The 20062-nt window shown below is 44.0% G+C and overlaps 2 protein-coding genes across 5 annotated transcripts in view; one reads left to right on the forward strand and one right to left on the reverse strand.

Moving 5' to 3' along the window:
* Nucleotides 1-15654, forward strand: part of CERS5 (ceramide synthase 5) — a 38561-nt gene extending 22907 nt beyond the window's left edge. Inside the window, exons 6-11 of one of the 2 annotated variants that reach the window (XM_026659584.2) lie at nucleotides 128-220; nucleotides 5075-5203; nucleotides 5527-5633; nucleotides 7922-8090; nucleotides 10538-10549; nucleotides 10744-11606. In XM_026659584.2, coding sequence (XP_026515369.1) covers nucleotides 128-220; nucleotides 5075-5203; nucleotides 5527-5633; nucleotides 7922-8090; nucleotides 10538-10549; nucleotides 10744-10851 — 618 coding nt within the window. In that variant the 3' untranslated portion in view covers nucleotides 10852-11606. Of the gene's footprint in view, nucleotides 1-127; nucleotides 221-5074; nucleotides 5204-5526; nucleotides 5634-7921; nucleotides 8091-10537; nucleotides 10550-10743; nucleotides 11607-13008 lie in introns of those variants that run through there. The other variant, XM_026659583.2, reaches the window with a different exon arrangement.
* Nucleotides 15655-18911: 3257 nt separating this feature from the next.
* On the reverse strand, nucleotides 18912-19987 carry LOC113408015 (cytochrome c oxidase assembly protein COX14). Of its 3 annotated transcripts, none has more exons than XM_026659609.2 (2): nucleotides 19771-19987; nucleotides 18912-19358 (listed from the first exon to the last, which is right to left on the reverse strand). In XM_026659609.2, exon 2 carries the CDS (start codon nucleotides 19349-19351, stop codon nucleotides 19172-19174), a length of 180 nt encoding a protein of 59 aa, XP_026515394.1. In that variant the 5' UTR covers nucleotides 19352-19358; nucleotides 19771-19987; the 3' UTR covers nucleotides 18912-19171. The 3 variants fall into 3 exon arrangements, with proteins under 3 accessions (XP_026515394.1, XP_026515392.1, XP_026515393.1); XM_026659607.1 differs by having other exon boundaries at nucleotides 18912-19359; nucleotides 19691-19777; XM_026659608.2 differs by lacking the exon at nucleotides 19771-19987 and adding an exon at nucleotides 19599-19683 and having other exon boundaries at nucleotides 18912-19359.
* Nucleotides 19988-20062: the final 75 nt, after the last annotated feature.

Genomic DNA, 20062 nt, shown 5'->3' on the forward strand with positions numbered 1-20062 from the left:
CTCCTCCAGAAGGCTGGGGCCACAGGAGAGGTGGGTTGGTTGTTAGGGGTGGGGGGAAAAGTCTATTAATGCAAATTTTGGAGTACTTTGCCTTTTAATCAAGTGTTCTGTTTTGTGTTTTTTCCAGCCCCTAATATCCAGTCTTTACTATTATTATATCATGGAGCTGGCCTTCTATTGGTCTCTCATGTTTTCTCAGTTTACAGACATTAAACGGAAGGTAAGAGAAGCCAGAATTTCACTAAACACAGGGCTAACAGAGTAATTATGTCTCTCTGGCTAGTAAAAACTGCTTAAATATAGCTATAACTGCATTTTCCTGTCACTCGTCTCTTTTCACATTCCACTTTCTTTTGTAGACCATACACAGACAGGCCTTTGGGGACTATCCTGATAAGCAACCTGGCAGCCCATCCCTATCACTCTGCAGAGGGAAGAGGGGGGAATTTATCCATATATCCCAATAGAACAGTTGATTCAATCTTTGTATACAAATATATTTTAATTAGGAGACTTACAGGAAAATATAGAAATAAAATGCTCTAAACATTTTCTAGACATGGGTGGTGAGGCTAGAATAAAGCTTTTTAGTTTTGGCAAAATAAAGAGGACTAATACTTTATGTATTATTCTATAGGGAGCATGGCTTCCCTCTGTGACTGAGCTAACCTACTTCTCACATGCTCTAGAAGTTTTTATATGTAGTGCTAAGTGATTTAGGAGCATAAGCCCCATTTTCAAAAGTTACTTGGGTGCGTAGGAACCGAAGTCCCACTGAAAGTAACTTAAGCACTTCAGAAGATGTTACCCTGCACCTCTTCTTTTGGGCTTGGCAAGTGATTTTGGAAATTCCTTGAGTCTCAGTTCATATGGGGAAGAGTCTCCTTGCTGTTCCTACGGAACACTGTGTGTCTTCCACAACACCAATGATTTTTCATTCAAATGCATTTAAAATAGACTTCTCTTTCCTAAGCTCCAATGTCTATATCTGTTAGTCACACATACATACAGTCCTCTGTTTAGTTACAAACAAATATAGAGGAGCTTAGTGAATTTTTTTGGCTTTGTTTATGTGATCAAGCAAGGCTTTCTTAACTTGATATATTTTTACTCCCTTCTGAAGAGAGAACTTCCCATCCCCAGTGAAGAAGTGGGATTCCAAGTTATTCCTCCAACCCCATAAAGCAGGTTGATATACATCTTCCCAGCCAGTTTCAGGAAGTACTGTGTTACAAAGCTAGTCACACCTTTGTCTGGGTGGCACTTATCTCACAGGTTAAATTTTGGGTATGATTTCCTGTTTTTAGTACAGTAAACAACCCATAGAGACGTAACATTAGTTGTGATTATCCGCCTGAGTAATCCCATCTTCAGCAGTCTCTCGATACACACCAAATACTCCTAGAAGATGAAGCACTGCTAGCAAGTCAGTATTGGTCTAGATAAAATGCAGAATCTGATTAGAAATTAAATCCAAACAGTTGAACCAAACAGACACTGAAAAGTACAAAGCTGAGAAGGGCATAGCACAAACTGGAGACAACTTCCTTAGACATTCTGGTCATTGTCAAGTAACAATTCAAATTGGGAGCTTCTTAGTTAAAACCCCATCAGTACAGATACATTATGCAGTCTTGGGAGAAATAAACAGGGATTGGCCACTGTAAAATATTACCCAGGATTTATTAAGCAGTGGAATTGAATTCAGGGGATGATGGTGAAGGAGAAAAAGTAGAACATTAGTGGGCAATTATCAAGAAAATAGTCATGAGACAGCAAATGTGTAAGGTAGGAAGTGAATCTTGTAAGATGTTATCATTTAAATGCTATCAAATCTGTGCTTGAGTGCCAACCTGGAGTTTCACTCTTAACTGTAATCTTAAAATTTTGCTTATGGGTTTTTACTTTTATTGAAATCTGGCTGTGTGTAAATAGATTGCTGTTTATTGTGTATAAGCGGTAAGTGATGTGACAAGAATCCTGTCTCACAGGCTCCATCCAAGCTGGATGAAACACCATAATTTGTGACTGTCAGTATGAAATGTGGTACTGTATCTAAGGGGACGCTATCAGGTTGAAATTAATAACTTCTTAAATTAAGATTTCCTGTTGCTAATAACTTTACTTTTTAGTTTTACTGTCATCTAATTTACTTTTGGCTATTAACACTAATTAGTCTTTGTATTTCACACAGTGAAAATAGAGTGGTCAGTTTCACATGTTTAGCCAGTTTCACTTATCTGTTCTTATTCTTTATGTAGCATTTTGGGCCCAGTCACTTAAACTGGGAGTGGACTGACCAATCTCTGATCAGAGTGTGCTAACAAAGACCCTATCAGACACTTTGCTGGGAGGGCCAGAAGCTTCATCTGACAATGGGGGAAATCAAGCAATTGCTGCTGGAGTATTATAGGGAGGGAAACAGAGTTACATAGCTACAGGCAACAGTGTGAGTTCAGTCTTAATGTTAAGTTTGGTGGCTAGGGAAAGGGGGAAGAATGAAGGATGTGAATGAACAGCCCCACTGCTGTTCAGCTGTACTGGAGTGAGGACGATCTGTACTGAAGTAGGGAAGAGATGAGTACAGCATGGGACCATGCATACCTGGCAGTGCTGGTGCCCACTTTCACTCTCGCAGTGGGAGAAATGGGCTGTGTCCCAGAGGAAGAGAAGCTGACAGCCAGGTAATGTTGAAATGAGGGACAGTGCAAGAAGAATCTTGAGCTCCTGGAGTACATTCCCAACGTATTGTGATGGCGCACGGGGTCATTGTAGTGAGTGTCTTCTAGTCTCCAGCATGTCCCTGGGTGTTACTTTAATTCAACTGAAGAACTCAGGGAGAGCCCTAAGAAATACTTTAATTCCTCACCCTTTCCCACTTTCACGCTGGTCATGGGGTAATAGGAAATTCAGGCAGGGAGACAAGAGTCTGAAAAAAATCATATCTCAACTTTAAACTTTCTTGACACTATTTTTTAAATCCTTAAAATTATGTATGTAAATGGTGGTACTATAAAAGTTTAGAATGGAGCCACAAAAGGTTCCACAAGTACAAGGACTGTTGATTAGAGAAATAAATGAAAAGATACTTACTTGAAGGAACCAAGCCTCTTTGGGTAACTTGTTTAAACAGTGAAGTTTGATTTAGCAGCAATCATGTTTAACTAAACCTGGTCTTGATCCATTAGAGGGGCTTATACAGAAGAGCCTTGCTAAGGTTTGATTTGGGCAATCCCGGGTTTCATTGTTAAGTGAGAGAAAATATTGTGTGGAGGTTAAAACCCAGGACAGATAGATCTATTCCTAGGTCTGCCACTGACTAATTTGTGTCTCATTGGGCAAGGTATTTTACCTCTGAACTTCATTTTCCTCATCTCTAACATGACATAGATAATACTGTTGTGGGTGGTGTGAAGCTACGCTCATTAACGTTTGTAAAATGCTTTGAGAGCTTTGGATAATAAAAGGTCTCCTGGGCTACTATATTTACATTGACTGGTCATTAGTATCCATAAAATAGTGACAATCCCAAATGAGGTATGTATAGAAGTCAAATCTCCATATTGTAAATTCAGAGCGAGTCCTCATGGGTACCTTAATGCCAAAGCAGGTCAGTTGAATAAAAGTTGGTGCTAACTGGCATTTCCAGGAGCTGTGACATTCACTTGCAGTTGAGCAGCAATCCAAAAGATGTGGGAATTATTTCTACCTTAGAAATCAATGACAAGATTTCCGGTCTTATCTTTACAACTGAATGCCTCGCTGAACAGGATGAGCAAGGGGCAGAGACGGTAGCAATGATTTAAAAAAATGATCCATGTGAATAGCAGAGTGATGGCTGGTCATGATCACTAAAATCTAATTCCACTCTGCTGAGTTTTAGGCATTGGCTTAGTGTTTTGTCCTTGGAAAACAAACTCTCAGTTCAGAGGAAACCAGCAGTTTATCACTCTTGCTCTATAAAGTGCAAAGTAGCAAATTGTCCCAATTCTTGTATTGACTTTGTCGCCCCCTCCCCCCACCCAAAATTAGTCTGTAATTTCTGGATTTGTTCTGTCCTGAAATACAAAGTCAAGCATGCTACAGTAGATCTTGCAGCTGCAGAAATGGAGAGAGAAGCAATTGGGGCACTGTTTTTTATTCATTTTAATAAAGAATTCAGCACTACAAAATTGGATTAATTCCCCACTTGAAATGCCTTTACAAAGATGCAAATACAGGATGTAGATATTGGGTGGGGGGCTATGTCAGAAAATTGGGCCCATTTTTTGTGCTGTAGAATTTTAATGGACTGAGTTGCTGTTACTGTATTGCCGGGCATGCCCTGGTGTATGGATCATGCATTGCCTCTGCTTGCCTTACTTCAGGTGGACTTTTCCCAGTTGATAGCAGTAATATCCGGTCTATTTCTTATTACTCATGTCAGTGATTTCTAGAGTGGACCTTAGGGGTACATCTACACGGCAATCAGAAACCTGCAGCAGCAAGTCTACAGACTACGGCAGTAAAAACAGCCATGTAGGTGTTTTGTCTTGGGCTGAAGCTCGGGCTCTGAAGCCCACCCGCCTCCTTGGATTTCAGGGCTCAAGCCTGAACACAGCTATTTATGGTGCCACATCTCAAGTCTGTAGACCCAGGCTCTGATACTCACTGCTGCTTGCCGTGTAGACATATGCTAGCAATGCAGTCATCCCAAAGCAGGGAGAGTCAAAGTGCAGGCCGGATGTTGGCCTCTGGAGTTTTACAGTGCGGCCTGCAGATGTACTTATCTTTGCTACAGAGCTGCAGCCCAAGGAGACTACTGTAAACCCCAGCATGCAATGTTTCCTCTTGATTGAAGCAAAACTGTTAATCACGATGCAGCATGCTGGGACCTGTAGTCTCTGTGGTCTGCACCTCCCAAGTAAAGATGATTGTGGCTGAAATCTGCTCTGCTTTTTGCAAACAAGGAGCTTGAGAGTCTGACCTAAAATTACCATACGGCCATTTTTTGGTCAGTCCTGGTGCCCCTGTTCTAAGCCTCTGTGATCATTTGGCTGCCAAAGATCCCTCACATTTCATCTTCCCCTTTCAGGATTTCCTGATCATGTTTGTCCATCACTTGGCTACAATTGGACTCATTACATTTTCCTATATGAATAACATGGTGCGGGTGGGAACTCTGGTGCTATGTCTACATGATGCCTCAGACTTCCTCTTAGAGGTAAGTTTGCCTGCTGCTTCCTGTCTGAGCTTTGCATCCCTAATGACAAAGGAGCACACTCTTGAGGCAAGAGGATAAAACCTAGCCTCTCCCCTTTCACCCCTCACGTCCCCACACAATCCAGGCTGGATGGCGCATAAACACGCACTGCTGACTCCACTCTGTTGGCTTTTCCCCCATGACATCTCCCAAGTTGATAATAGTCCTTAAATGTTCCAAACTCCTTGGTGACTTAGTGGCTTGAGTGCTCCAGAACTGTTTTCCATGTGATCAAATGATTGTGTCGGGTGAATGCTTTTTTAACACTTCGTGTTTTTTCTCAGGCTGCAAAGCTGGCCAATTATGCCAAGTACCAGCGCCTGTGTGATGCCACCTTCATGCTCTTTGGTGTTGTGTTCATAGTCACTCGACTGGGTATTTACCCTTTCTGGTAAGTACCTGGATCTTTCTGAATAGGGTCAAGTATTTGTTCCTTCCCTCCTCTAAAGGCAGCCTTTGTATTAGGGATCTTCTCACTCATTACAGCCAGCCCCTCAGGGCGGCATGAAGCTGCATCCCTCCCAAATGTTGCTCAGGAGCAGCGCTTTGAGGTTTTGAGGCTTTGAGGTTTCTTCATGTTTTGTCATCCCCTTGTAGGGGCACCCCTAGGGTGAGCAGAGAGTCCAAAAGTGCAGCTGAATGCCACCCCCAACTGCAGGGTGAGAACAATGCTGATCAATTGCAGCCTACTCTCCCAGCCAGTAACTGCCAGATATTCTACAAATCAGGCTTGTCTACACAGGAAACTAAGATGACTAAAATAAAGGTCTGAAGTTAAAGCACCCCTAAAACCTTTGTGGATTTGGAGGGTTAAGCTTCAGTAAAAGCCACTTTACTTCTGACTGAGAGCATTCACCCAGCAATTTAGTGTGCATTAACTTCATACCATTAGTAAATTTGTCCAAACTTTCCTGAGTGTCCCTGTGTAGACAAACCCATAGAACCAAAGGTGGTTTGTGTCTTGTGATTTTAAGATCTTGTAAAAGTTGAGATGCCAGTGAGGCACATCCTCCCTGAGGCAAGGTTCAGTTTGTGACCCTCTGCTTTATGGTCATCCAAAGTACCTAGCTGGTCTCAGAAGACTGTCTGCCCTGACTCCATGTTCTAGCTGCGTAGAGCTTGAAATAGGTATTGGGGTATTTTTGGATTTAGAAATCTTAGCTAAGATGTTTGTAATCAATCATTCCGTAATGAGATTCCCCTCCTGTACACACACACGTGGACAAAGTCAGACTTGGTGGGATTTTTTTTGCTGATGATTGTATTTGTCCATGTCTTGTTTTCCTTGGGAAGGTGTCTTGTAAGGTCTGCTACACCTGGGTTTGTCATTGTCCTACATCCTTATTTTGTAAACAGCAGAGGCCTACTTCCCCTCTCTTAGGATGTATTTCTGGGGTAGGATAAGCTCCTATTTAGTTTTAATTTTGTCCCTGTTGCAGAGGCACCAAGGGCCCTTGGATAAGCATCCCTATTTATTTTTGTATAGCTCCAAACAAATATAAAGGGGTCTAGATAGGGGAAATGTCGGTCACCTCTGCCTGCCACAAATTATGCTCCCTTCAGAGGGGCGGGAGTTACTGCTTTACACTGACAAATGAGACTATCCTCTCTGTGCTCTTCACCCCATTTTCTGACATGATGCAATGTGCTCTCTGGCACCACCCTGACACTCAATGTGTCTTATAAATCTTTAATGTGGTTTCCACTGGCTGTAATGTAATTCCTCAGCTCCATAGGGAGAACTTGTGAGTCTCCGGTTGCATCTGAAGGTGCTATGCTATTCCACTCAGTACAGGTTCCCTTCCCTGATCAGTGATGTAATGACATGAAACTGCATACTGATTCCACCACAAGCTGTTTCCTAGGTAACCATTATTTTTTAACTGCAACTAAGGCTCTTGATTCCCTCCCTGAAAAGTTAATTTCTCACTTTTTCAATAAATGCTGAAAGCAAAGTGATCTTTAAAAAAATCTCTCTGCAATCTCCCCTAGTGACTACTTTATAAACAGTCATCAAACTGCTCTATTAAATTCCTTAAGTACTGCCAATAAATCCCAGTGAAGAGAACAATGCCATAGCCATCTTCAAGGAGGCACCTGGCTTTGACCCACTAGTTGGTTTTCAATTCCTTTGACTTGAGAGAAGGGACAGAGGAAAAGGCTAGGAGCAAGGGAACAGCAGCTTCACTGTCAAAAATTCTTCAAAGCCCCCTGGTGGCAAAATTCCTTCCTGACCTTTACATGTGGTCAAGATCATCCATGCATGTGAATAAGGCTCATCTCTCCACTCAAAGCCATGCATACATCCCAAACAGCATTGGTGATCCAAGCAATTGCCTTCTATTCCTCTGATGCCATTGTGAATGCTGATCGTACCCTGGAGAAGAGGATGGGGAGCGGATTTTTATATTTAACCTAAATTCTGAGTCTCCACATCTTCTCCTATTGCTGCTTAATTCAAGTGACTTTAACCCAAGTCCAGTTTCCAGCCTCTCTCCACTGTGCAAGGGACAGTATATCAGGGGCATCACACTATGAAAAGAGGAAAGCAATAGAAGCTTAAATAGGACAGAAACCTATTATTTATCTGCCCAGTCAGCTCAGTTCAGAGTTGGAAACTGGGAATTCTAGTCAAGCAGCAAAGCAGCCAATCTAACAAGCGCCTTGATTTTCTTTCAGGATCTTGAATACTACCTTGTTTGAGAGCTGGGAGCTGATTGGTCCTTATCCTTCATGGTGGTTGTTCAATGGACTGTTGGTAACCCTGCAGGTTCTGCACATCATCTGGTCCTGTCTCATCATTCGCATTGCCTACAAGGCCCTGATGCGAGGAAAGGTAAGGGCGCCTGTGGCTGGGCTGGCTCCTCTCTCACATAAGTGCTGAGGGGATCAGGGCATCTGTTTGAAAATCAGAGGGAGCCTTCTGCATTGTTCAGTGAGGCCAGTGCTGGCTCCAAGGTAAGGGGTAGCAGGTTTGCTGCTTCTGTGAGTGACTCACTTCCTCTAGGGATGTCCTGGTCAGTTAGGCTTGGCAGGCTCTAGCACCCACGTGGCCCAAGTGTATACACAGGGAGGCACACACTCCTTGATGGTCTGGCCATACAAGTGAATAGTGCTGTCTGGCCTGCTCAAATGCTTGAATGACATCATGCAGTTCAGTTTAGTTTGTGCATTGCTCTGCTTGTTCTGGTAACTTGATCAAGGCTTTTGCCTTTCCTCTTGTGCAGCTTGAAGACCAGTTGCTCTGGAGTAAGAGGTGGGGAAGGTTGTGCTCCCTGGTTTAATCTGGAGCTGCCTAGGAGCCTCTAACTATCTTGGGGAAATTGTCCATGTTACAAAATCCAACCTTACCGACATTTTAGGGTGACATGAGCTCAATATCTGGATTCAGAGTAGCAGCCGTGTTAGTCTGTATCCGCGAAAAGAACAGGAGTACTTGTGGCACCTTAGAGACTAACAAATATATTTGAGCATAAGCTTTCGTGGGCTACAGCCCACTTCTTCAGATGTATAGAATGGAACATATATTGAGGAGATGTATATACGCATACAGAAAGCATGAAAAGGTGGGAGTTGTCTTACCAACTCTGAGAGGCCAATTTAAGTAAGAGAAAAAACTTCTGAAGTGATAATCAAGATAGCCCAGTACAGACAGTTTGATAAGAAGTGTGAGAATACTTACATGTAGGAGAACACTTTAACCTGTCTGGTCACTCAGTAACAGACCTGAGGGTGGCAATTTTGTAACAGAAAAGCTTCAAAAACAGACTCCATCGAGAAACTGCTGAACTTCAATTGATATGCAAACTATATACAATCAACTTAGGCTTGAATAGAGACTGGGAATGGCTGAGCCATTACAAACATTGAATCTATCTCCCCATGTAAGTATTCTCCCACCTTTTCATGCTCTCTGTATGTGTATATATATCTTCTCAATATATGTTCCATTCTAGGCATCCGAAGAAGTGGGTTGTAGCCCACGAAAGCTTATGCTCAAATAAATTTGTTAGTCTCTAAGGTGCCACAAGTACTCCTGTTCTTCTTTCAATATCTGGAGCTCACTACAGTAATAACCCAGGACTAGGGCTGTCTGTGCATATCCCAACAGTGCAACAAGGTAATCCAGGTGAGGTTGGCATGGTAGGCTACTGGAAACGTAGTGGGACCTGCTGACAGTAGGCTAGTGGGATTCTGTTTATAGTGTCCAGTTTCAGTGTGCAGAACGTTCTGGTTAGAATGAATTCCTGATGGATAAGGGGACGGCAGCTCTTCCTGTAAGAGGGAAAGATGCTGCTCTCTGCTGCAGGCCCAGTTGCCTCAGCGAGGAGGTACGTGTAAGTGTAGTTGTTAGTGTTTGTCCTAGGAGCATACTGTGCTCTCCCACTTGGAGCTTGTGCCTGTCGCGCCACTTCACTCAAAGATAAGCATTTCTTGGCCTGTCTACCACCCCAGCCAACTCGTAGAATAAAAATAAAAGGCCTTGGAGCTTGGCTCTTGGAGCTGCCGTCCTGTCCCCAGCACATCAAAGCCTAGATGAGCTGTTACTGGCCTGGACTCTGATGCTAGTGCTGCTTTTTTGGGTTATACTGGAGTTCCCAGGATTCTTGCCAGGTCTGCTTATGGAGGGGCGACTCTGCTTCATCAAAGACATGATGCTTTGGAACAGAGTGCTGCGAAGTCCTTCCATATGCCTTGAAAGACATGACAGGGAGGCAGCCTGAACTACCTCCTTCTGGCTCTGATGGTCATCCAGGGAACAGAAGGAAAATTTCAAGTTGTGGCTTTTAGATAAATGCTCTGTGAAGAGGGATGCTTGTACCAGACACAATCCATGGGCTTCTAGCACAGTTTCTTTTCCCCTGTTGCTGAGGATTTCCAGGCAGCAGGGGGGGGTGGAAGAGACCAATCCACAGGCATTTGACTAGTAATAGGCCCTGAGTAGCTTGCTGTCAAGTTCTTCCCCATTGAATCAGTGGTTTTCAGGCCAGTGGCTGAAGGCTGGAGTACTTTGATTATCTTGGCTTCTGCTCCCCATTTTTTCCCATTTGTGTCATGGCTGGAAGCAGCTTCCTTCAGAGCCAGGGAGTGCTGTTTGATCCTCCACCAGAAGGGGTAGCTAGACAGTAACACAGATGTTTGCGCCACCCTAGCTATTTGGGAACTAAGCCTGAATCCCACTTGTGGCTGCATTTTCACTGCCTATAGACTATTGGGCTGGTCTATTTGTAGGGAACTTGTTTAGCCTAAAGGAATATTTGAAGCAGAGTTCTCTGGCAATGTGTGTTGCGGGAGGGCCTTCTGAGGGTTGGGGAAGGAGCATGTTGCAAGGTGTGTGTGTGTGTGGTCTATTATCATTTGTTACTGTCTTCCATGGCTGCTGCTAGTTTCCCAGTACGGTATCTGTCTGTGTAGCTGTCCCCACACCTGGAGGTCTATATCTCTCTCCTCTCCTTGCTTTTCTCTCCTGACCAGGTGACCTAGCCAGGAAAGGACTAGAGCCTGCCTCTGTACTCTCCACTCTTTTCTCACTCCTTTTCTCTGTGCCAGATTGGAGCTGGACAGTTTCATCCCTTGCATGTAAGTGTAATCTGTGCTTTTGCTTGTAGAGTGGACCATATGTGTGTCTCTTTTTCTCTCTCAGCTTTAAGACACAAATACAAAACTGTGAGTCTGAAAAGCTGTTTGGCTTCAGATGGGCTGCATTTTGCAGCTTCCTTTAAACTGCCTGCCTCACTGTGAGTTGCTCCCAGGCAAGGTGTGGTTACAGATCACAGGAAGCTAAGGTGCTGGTTTGTCTAGCGGCTAGAACAAGGGACTGAGAGCCTGTTCCCAACTCTGCCATAGACTGGCTGTGTGACTGTCATTGGCCAGTGTATAAAAAGGTGATTCTGCACCTCCTAGATTAAGCTTGCACATGCAGCTGGCCTGTCGAAACCCAGCCTGGAAATCATTAACTGGTACTGGCTTTCTGCCAAATTTTTCCATTTGTCAGGAAACTTGCTCTCAGAGTCTGTTTTGAGTCTGTTTGCCCAACTCAGAGTAGGCAGGGCTGAGCCTGATCCTGTACTTTGCTGGCATGTTAGTCACCGAGAAACTGCTTTGCCCGCTGTATACCTGGGGCTGTTAGTTCCAGACTCCCAGGTACAGGGAGCTTCCCTTGGGCTGTGCAAGGGTAAGGCAGTGCTATACAGGCAATGGGGAAATAAGGAGACAGCTCACCTCTTTCAGCACCAATGGCTTTATAGCTGTGGCATTTAGCCAGTTACTGGGATACTTGCGTGTGATTAAATTTGAGGTGGTGAACTTTTCGCATTGTTGTTTGCAGTGTTGTAGCTGTGTTGGTACCAGGATGTATAAGACAAGGTGGATGAGGTAATCCCTTATTGGACCAACTACTGTTGGTGAAAGAGACAAGCGCTTGAGCTCCTCAGAGCTGCTCATCGGGTCTGGTCATCTCTGTGGAGCTCGAAAGCTTGTTTCTTTCACCAACAGAAGTTGGTCCAATAAAAGATATTTCATCACACACCTTGTCTTTCACATTGTCGTGCATCATTTGGCATTATGCTGATAATACACTGCCCCCTTGTGGTAAACTTTAAAGAGCGATTACCAAGAAAGTGCATGGTTGACTTCTCTAGTCTTCAGACTTTGTTCTGAAATTGTACATCAGACTCTCTCCCTGGCCAATACCCTGTAAAGCATGGAAAGAAATTTTGGAGGATTCTAAGCTTCACATGCAAACTAGATAGATCCTATGATCATAAGACCTAAGAGTGCCCATCTGTAGAGATGTAAATTATAGAGCCTCTCTGATTATAGATGCTTTCTGCATTCCTAGTGTCATTTGCAGGACTATGAATTAACCTTTCCCTTCTACAGACCACCATTCAAATGTACCTTGGCTCACAAATTAAGAGTTTGATGTGTACACCCATTCCTGAAAACAGGGGTTCCCAAAATGTGGTAAAGATACCACTGGTGGAACATGTGCTTGACATTTCATCAATGCACTTCACAATAACTTTTTACAAAGGTGGTACATGAATCAATAAAGTGTGGGAACTGATGTCCTAGATAACTAATCCACCGTGTAGTTCTCTGTAAACAGAGGCTCTAACGAGGGAGGCATCTTACGCAAATGGTGATGTGCTAAATGGGGCCAGTTCCTTTTTGAAATAAAACATCAGTACTTTCGAGCAAACCTTAAAAACAAACACAAACTCATCCCTTTAGCAACTAAAACCGATGCTTCTTCCCACCTCCTGCTGATTACCAAAAGGTGTCTGAACAAGCTGGTAACTCATAATTTAGTGTTAGAAATATTTGTTTTAATTTGCCATTTGGAAAGGCACCCTTTATAATCTGTGCTATAATTTAGCTACTTGAAGAAGGATCAAACAGCAATATATTGCTATGGGCTCCTTCCATGGATCTGAAAGAACTTCAGCAACACACCCATGTGAGGAGAGCAATAATACTGAATTGGAAGTGCAAAAGTTAGCTTGGCCAAGGCTGTACAGCAAATCAGAGTGCTGGAAAATAACACATCTCCTGACTCAGTCCCCTATTCTGAATTCTGTACCTCGCTCCCTATATGTGGTTGGAAGGTCCTGCTTGTGAGGTTCAACTTTAAATAATTCAAAGAATATAATATAGGGGGCAACTCTGCACTGGTTGATCAGATAGACAAGACCTCTCTAATGGCTGTTTCCTGTGAATTTGTAATCTTTCCTCCACCCCTACCTTTGATTTTAAACTTTCAGGTATCAAAAGATGATCGCAGTGATGTAGAGAGCAGCTCTGAAGAGGAGGACATGACTTCAAATAGCACAAAAGGAATCTTCAGCACTTCAAGCAATGGTGCCAATCGGATTAATGGTCATGTGGCTAGTGCCCAATGGGCAGAAGAGGAGTAAGGCCGGCGGTGGTCTCCAGCAAACACGGACTTGTCTCTAAATATCTAGATGTGTTGCACTCCACATTCCTAAGTGATCTTTAATCAAGATACCCCTTCCCTCAAAAAACATCCATCAAATTGGAGATGGGCACAATCCAGACCAGTCTAAAGTTTCACACCACAGAAGGGACCGAGCCAATTACTAGTGCAAAAACAAAGATGCAAATTTCACTTTTTAAAGAAAATAAGCCATTTTGTATTTAATAGTCTCCTAGACCCATCTCTAATATTATTTGCAGAAGTATTTTTGTGTGTGACAAACTGGTTTTTACGAAGATCAACTCAAGCTTGATGGGATGGACATTGACTGTGGACTGGTTATGGTACCATTCCAAAAATGTTTCTTGACCCAGTGCAAGTTCAGTCTGTTTTCTTGATGCACTCCAGGATCCATTTAGATTGTGTGGTCTAGTATCACTCAGATACATCATGCTGTAAGCTGCCCAGGCTGTAGCACAGAAGTTTTTTTTAAATCATGTTTAAATTATCAGTCCTGCTGTGACTGTGTTACAGCCATGCATTGAATCAGATTGTGATGGACAAAGCATGTTTTAACTTGCCATTTGGATGCTATGTGCTAAAGAGATTATAGTTTATAATCTGTGCTGTTAAGATGGACCAAGTGGTATTTGCTGCCTATTGTGGTGCTGAAATGCCCATCCAAAGTCTTAAAAATGTTGCACTCCTGACCCTAACTTAGAAAACTATCACAGCACATGCATACCTGCAACTCGTGAATTTTACAGGAGTTATGGGATGTGGTTGGTTAGATTTATAAGACAGGCCATTAGCCAAAGATGGAGCAATGCTGGTGGGTTATATTAACTTTCCACACAGGCAGAGTTTGCAGCCCTGCCTGTGTGTTTTTTAAGACAGAAGTGAGCATTGCTGCAGCTGCCTTTCCAGCCCACTGACTTCTGAAATCAGGACAGCAGAGGCTTCACTTCTTTCTTTACTCAATGGTACTTCAGGGGCAATGGAAGACACCTGAATGTGTCATAATCATGTGCAGGACTTCAGAAATTTCTTGAGTTATTTTATACAATTGTTTACTCTTATCTGATTAAAAAAAGCTTCAGAAACTGGTCTGACTTGCATTTTTACTGCACTTCTCTAAGAAGGCTTTGTAAACTTCTCACCTTGACATATTGAGCAAGTTTGGCATATAAATAAGAACTCCTATACACTGCAGAAAGTTGTAGTATTGCTCTTCTTGTTGAGTTGCTTCTAAACCAGTGAACCCCCTAATACCCTAGGCAGAATGGTGCTGGTAGGAACAGCTGAATCAAATGAGAGAGAATACTGTTGTTTAAGATTCTGTGCTTCACTTAAGTGCCAGCTAGGATGCTTGGACCACAGGTCAAATGAGCTTTAATCAAGTGTCATGCTCTTCTCTCTCTCTCACACACACATTTGGAAAATTATTCACTGTGTGCAAAGCTCGACAAATTACCTTCATGAATATTTTCATTAGCCCTAGCTCCAATAACTTCTATTCAGTGTCCCTAAATTGCCCCAAAGTTAGTGTACCTCACTGAACTTCCTTCTTGGGCTGAACTTTCACTATGCATTCTACTCAAGTATATCTATGGCAAGAGAACCTTGTGTGTACTGGGGATCAAGCTTACATTTATCAATGTAGAGTTCAAATTTGAGTTTTTTAAAGCAGATACCTAATACCACTTTATTTTCTTGGAGTAGACTTAGTTTTAGTTCATCCATTCACAGCAGTTAGTAATCTAGGTTTAATTTTCTTTGACTCTTCATACAAGTTTTATCCTAAATCCCTGTATCCTTATACTTGTGTAAAGCCTCCATCTTCTTAGTTGTTCCACTCAACCAAAGTAAGATGTTTTCTTTCTGGAAGATGGTCTCTGCATTTCCATTACCATGCCTAGTATGGCCAAATGCTTTTCCAAGTAGCCTTTGCCAAATCTACTTCCACTTCATACGATCTTTAGAGAAATACTTACACATACTTCAATTAAGGAAATTCTAAAGTTAATAAGAGGAACTGGCAGCTGCTGCTTCACCTGTTTTATAGCACTGTTATTTTAGTAGCATTGAGATAAAACAGCCCAAAGTCTTGGTGCTCAGACCAGAATCTACAGCAAACTCCATTGTCCACAATTTTTTTCCAAATAAAGGAAAGTTCTTGTAAGAATTTGCCACTTTTAATCTCAGAACTGTCTAACATTGAAATGAAACTCCACAAATTAAGCTTGTGGAAGTGAGTGTCTGGCAATAGGGAGGAGGACTCATGACTATCAAATTCATGCATTTCTGGATGGTTTGGTGACTGGAAGACTTTACTGTGGATGTCAAACCATTGGTTACAAAATCTAATTCGCTTGGGAGCAGGACTCAGTCCAAAGCTGTCCCAGAAATTTGCTCTCCACTTCCTCAGTTTGAGTCTACACTAGGAAATTAGGTCAGTATAACTATCACTCAGCAGTGTGAAAAATCCACGCCCCTGAGCAATGGAGTTAAACTGTCTACACCAGGAGTTAGGTCAATGGGAGAATTCTCCTAGACTACATCTACATTATAGGTGGGATCCACACTCTGACATCAATCCACTGGCAGTTGATTTAATGGGTCTAGTGAAGACCCACCAAATCTACAGCAGATTCCTCTCCAGTCGACCCCTGAACTTTATGCCAGATGAGAAGAGTAAGGTAAGTCAACAGGAGAGTTTCTCCTGTCGACCCCTCGCTGTGTAGACCCCACGGTAACTCAACCTACCCAGACATCTGTTGGGAAAATAACACAGCAGGGCACAGATTATCCAACAAGTTCTTAGAATGTATTAGAGACAATTTTTTATTTCAGAAGGTGGAGAAAACTAATGGGGGGAGGATGTACTAGATTTGATTTTTGACAAATAGTGAGGAACTGGTTGAGAATTTGAAAGTGGAAGACAACTTGGGTGAAAATGATCATGATTCTAAGGAATGGTAGGAGGGAGAACAGCACACTAAAGACAATGGATTTCAAGAAAGGAGACTTTAGCAAACTCCGGGAGTTGGTAGGTAAAATCCCATGAGACGCAAGTCTAAGGGGGAAAAACAATTGAAGACAGTTGGCAGTTTTTCAAAGAGACATTATTAAGGGCACAAGAGCAAAACTATCCCACTACATAGGAAAGAGAGGAAGTAGGGCAAGAGACCACCCTGGCTTAACCAGGAGATCGTCAGTGATCTAAAACTCAAAAATAAAGAGTCCTACAAAAAGTGGAAACTTGGTCAAATTACAAAGGACAAATATAAACAAATAACAGGGACAAAATTAGAAAAGCCAAGGCACAAAATGAGATCAAACTAGCTAGGGACTTAAAAGGAAACAAAAAAACATTCTACAGATACATTAGAAGCAAGAGGAAGACTAGGGACAGAGTAGACCCGTTACTCAACGAGGGGGGAAAAGACAACAGAAAATGTAGAAATGGTGGAAGGCTTAATTACTTCTGTGTTTCAATTTTCACCAAGAAGGTTGGTGGCGACTGGATGTCTAACATAGTGAATGCCAGTGAAAATGAGGTAGGATCAGAGTCTAAAATAGGGAAAGAACAAGTTAGATGTCTTCAAATTACCAGGGCCTGATGAAATGCATCCTAGAATACTCAAGGAGCAGACTGAGGAGATATCTGAGCCATTAGAAATTATCTTTGAAAAGTTTCAGAATAGCAGCTGTGTTAGTCTGTATCCGCAAAAAGAACAAGAGTACTTGTGGCACCTTAGAGACTAACAAATTTATTTGCATAAGCTTATGCTCAGTCTCTAAGGTGCCACAATTACTCCTGTTATCTTTGAAAAGTCATGGAAGACAGGAGACATTCCAGAAGACTGGAAAAGGGCAAATATAGTGCCCATCTATAAAAAGGGAAATAAGGACAACCCCGGGAATTACAGAGAAGTCAGCTTAACTTCTGTACCCAGAAAGATAATGGAGCAAATAATTAAGCAATCAATTTGCAAACACCTAGAAGATAAGGTGATAAATAAGTCAGCATGGATTTGTCAAGAACAAATAGTGTCAAACCAACCTGATAGCTTTCTTTGACAGGGTAACAAGCTTTGTGGATGGGGGAGAAGCGGTAGATGTGGTATATCTTGACTTTAGTAAGGCTTTTGATACTGTCTTGCATGACCACCTCATAAACAAACTAGGAAATACAACCTAGATGGAGCTACTATAAGGTGGGTGCATAACTGGTTGGAAAATAGTATCAGGGGGTAGCCGTGTTAGTCTGTATCTACAAAAACAACAAGGAGTCTGGTGGCACCTTAAAGACTAACAGATCTGTTAGTCTTTAAGGTGCCACCAGACTCCTTGTTGTTTTTGGTTGGAAAATCATTCCCTGAGAGTAGTTATCAGTGGTTCACTGTCATGCTGGAAGGGCATGAGTGGGGACCTCCAGGGATCGGTTCTGGGTCTGGTTCTGTTTAATATCTTCATCAACGATTAGGATAATGGCATAGAGAGTACACTTATAAAGTTTGCAGATGATACCAAGCAGGGAGGGGTTGCAAGTGCTTTGGAGAATAGGATCAAAATTCAAAATGATCTGGACAAACTGGAGAAATGGTCTGAATAGGATGAAATTCAATAAAAACAAATGCAAAGTACTCCACTTAGGAAGGAACAATCAGTTGCACACATACAAAAGGGGAAATGATTGCCTTGGAAAGGGATCTGGGGGTCATAGTGGATCAAACTAAATGAGTCAACAGTGTAATGCTGTTGCAAAAAAAGCATACATCCCAGAATGATGATTTAGCAGGAATGTTGTAAGCAAGACACCAGAAGTAATTCTTCCGCGCTGATTAGGCCTTAACTGGAGTATTGTGTCCAGGTCTGGGTGCCACATTTCAGGAAAGATGTGGACAAATTGGAGAGAAGAGCAACAAAACTGATTAAAGGTCTAGAAAACATGACCTATGAGGGAAGATTGAAAAAAATTGTGTTTGTTTAGTCTGGAAAAGAGAAGACAGAGGGGACATAACAGTTTTCAAGTACATAAAAGGTTGTTACAAGGAGGAGGAAGAAAAATTTTTGTTCTTAACCTCTGAGGATAGGACAAGAAGCAATGGACTTAAAGTGCAGCAAGGATGGGTTAGGTTGGACATTAGGAAAAACTTCCTAACTGTCAGAGTGGTTAAACGCTGGAATAAATTGCCCAGGGAGGTTGTGGAATTTCCATCATTGGGGATTTTTAAGAGCAGGTTGGACAAACACCTGGCAGGGATGGTCTAGATAATACTTAGTCCTGCCTTGAATGCAGGGGCTTGGACTAGATGACCTCTTGAGGTCCCTTCCAGTTTGACTCCCGCTACATTATTCAAGTAGCTTGCATAGCATAGGTCAACTTACCGCGGTAGTGTAGACATAGCCTTATTGACCTAGCTACTGCCTCTCAGGTAGGTGGATTACCTACGCTGCCTGGAAAACCCCTCCAATCCGTGTAGGTAAAGTCTCCATTGAAGCATTACAGGGGGGCAGCTACAGTGTTTTAAGTGTAAACAAGCCCTCAGTCTCCCTCAACCTGCAGCTATTCAGTTTGCTGGCCGGGGAGAGGAGAATTTTAGAAGAACAGGTCAAGGCAGACATCCCCACTGTGAAGGGTTTTGAGTAAAATTGTGTATTGGTGTTGATTTAAATGACTTGCTCCTTCACCCAGGTGGTTCTAGTCACATATTGACAAGAGGATAAATAAGTAAAATATTTAATTATCACATGATCAAAACATGCTTACACAGAGTTACTTTGTAACCTCTGGCTAGTGCAGAGAAACAAGACACCTTAGTGTGGGGAGGAACACCCCGGATGATCTAAGCTAGCCCTCATCTGTGATCTGGAAGGGCTGCCCTTGCTACCTGATTACTGCAGCAGAAGTCATCGCAACACAGCCTCCGCGTTGCTCATTAAGTGTCTCTCCGCCTGCGGGCCGGTCAGCCGGGGAGCAGCGTTCAGTCTTCCACGGTCCCTGGGTCGAGCTGGTTCTGGTCGAGCTGCTTGAGGGCTCGCTGGCGCTGGAAGTACCGGTAAGCTCTGGCGCTGCAGAGATAGCCCCCGTAGACGGTCAGCAGCATCATGGAGCCGGAGAAGGCCTTGTACCCGAAGTCCGCCAGCTGCTTGGCGGAGACCATCCTCGCCCCTGAAAAGCACAAGGCCGGTCGGTCTCAGGCACGCGGCCCCCACCCGCCCCGACGGGGGGCCGGCACGGAGGGGGGGGGGGGGCTGCCGGCCAGAGCACGCGGAGCGCAGCCCCCGCCCCGACGCGTGGCGAGCCTGTGGCCGCCCGAGGCCCCGGTGGCTGCCCATGGCCGCGGGCCCCCGAGACGCGGCGGCCACGCCCGGCGCGCAGCCGAGGGCCGGTCCAGGGCGGACACTGACCGCGGCTTCCCACCGCCACCCCCGTCCCCGCGAGACGCTGGCGGCGGCGCCACGAGCGGCAGGGCGGGGCCAGCTCCCCGCGCGACCGTCACCTGCTGCCGGGGGCGTCTCAGAGACGTGGGGGTCGGTTGCTGTTCCGGGTCGGACGCCTCGGGCTCAGCCCCCTACCTACCCCAGTGACCTTTCCCAAGAGGCGGCGCCCTTCCGGTCACGTGCTCCGAGCCTGGCGGCGGAAGTCAAATGCCGTAGCGTTGCATGCTGGGAGCTGTAGTCTCTATGCGTGTCTGCCCCCCTCAGGTTGGGCGGGGAGCCGGAGCAGACGGGGCGGCACGAGCGGCGATGCGGGAGCCAATGGCGGTTGGGGGATGGCGCCCCCTGTGCGTGTCTCTGCGCTGGTAATTAGCCTAGCCAGCCCCAGGGCGCCTGGCACGTGACCTGGCCCGCCAGGCTGTGACCCCAAGTCA

This window comes from Terrapene carolina, unplaced genomic scaffold, assembly GCF_002925995.2.
Source record: "Terrapene carolina triunguis isolate 2854851 unplaced genomic scaffold, T_m_triunguis-2.0 Scaffold641, whole genome shotgun sequence".
Classification (NCBI taxonomy): domain Eukaryota; kingdom Metazoa; phylum Chordata; order Testudines; family Emydidae; genus Terrapene; species Terrapene triunguis.

Coding starts and splice junctions, on each gene's coding strand:
- LOC113408015 (XM_026659609.2), bottom strand. CDS start 19,351: ATGGTCTCCGCCAAGCAGCTGGCGGACTTCGGGTACAAGGCCTTCTCC.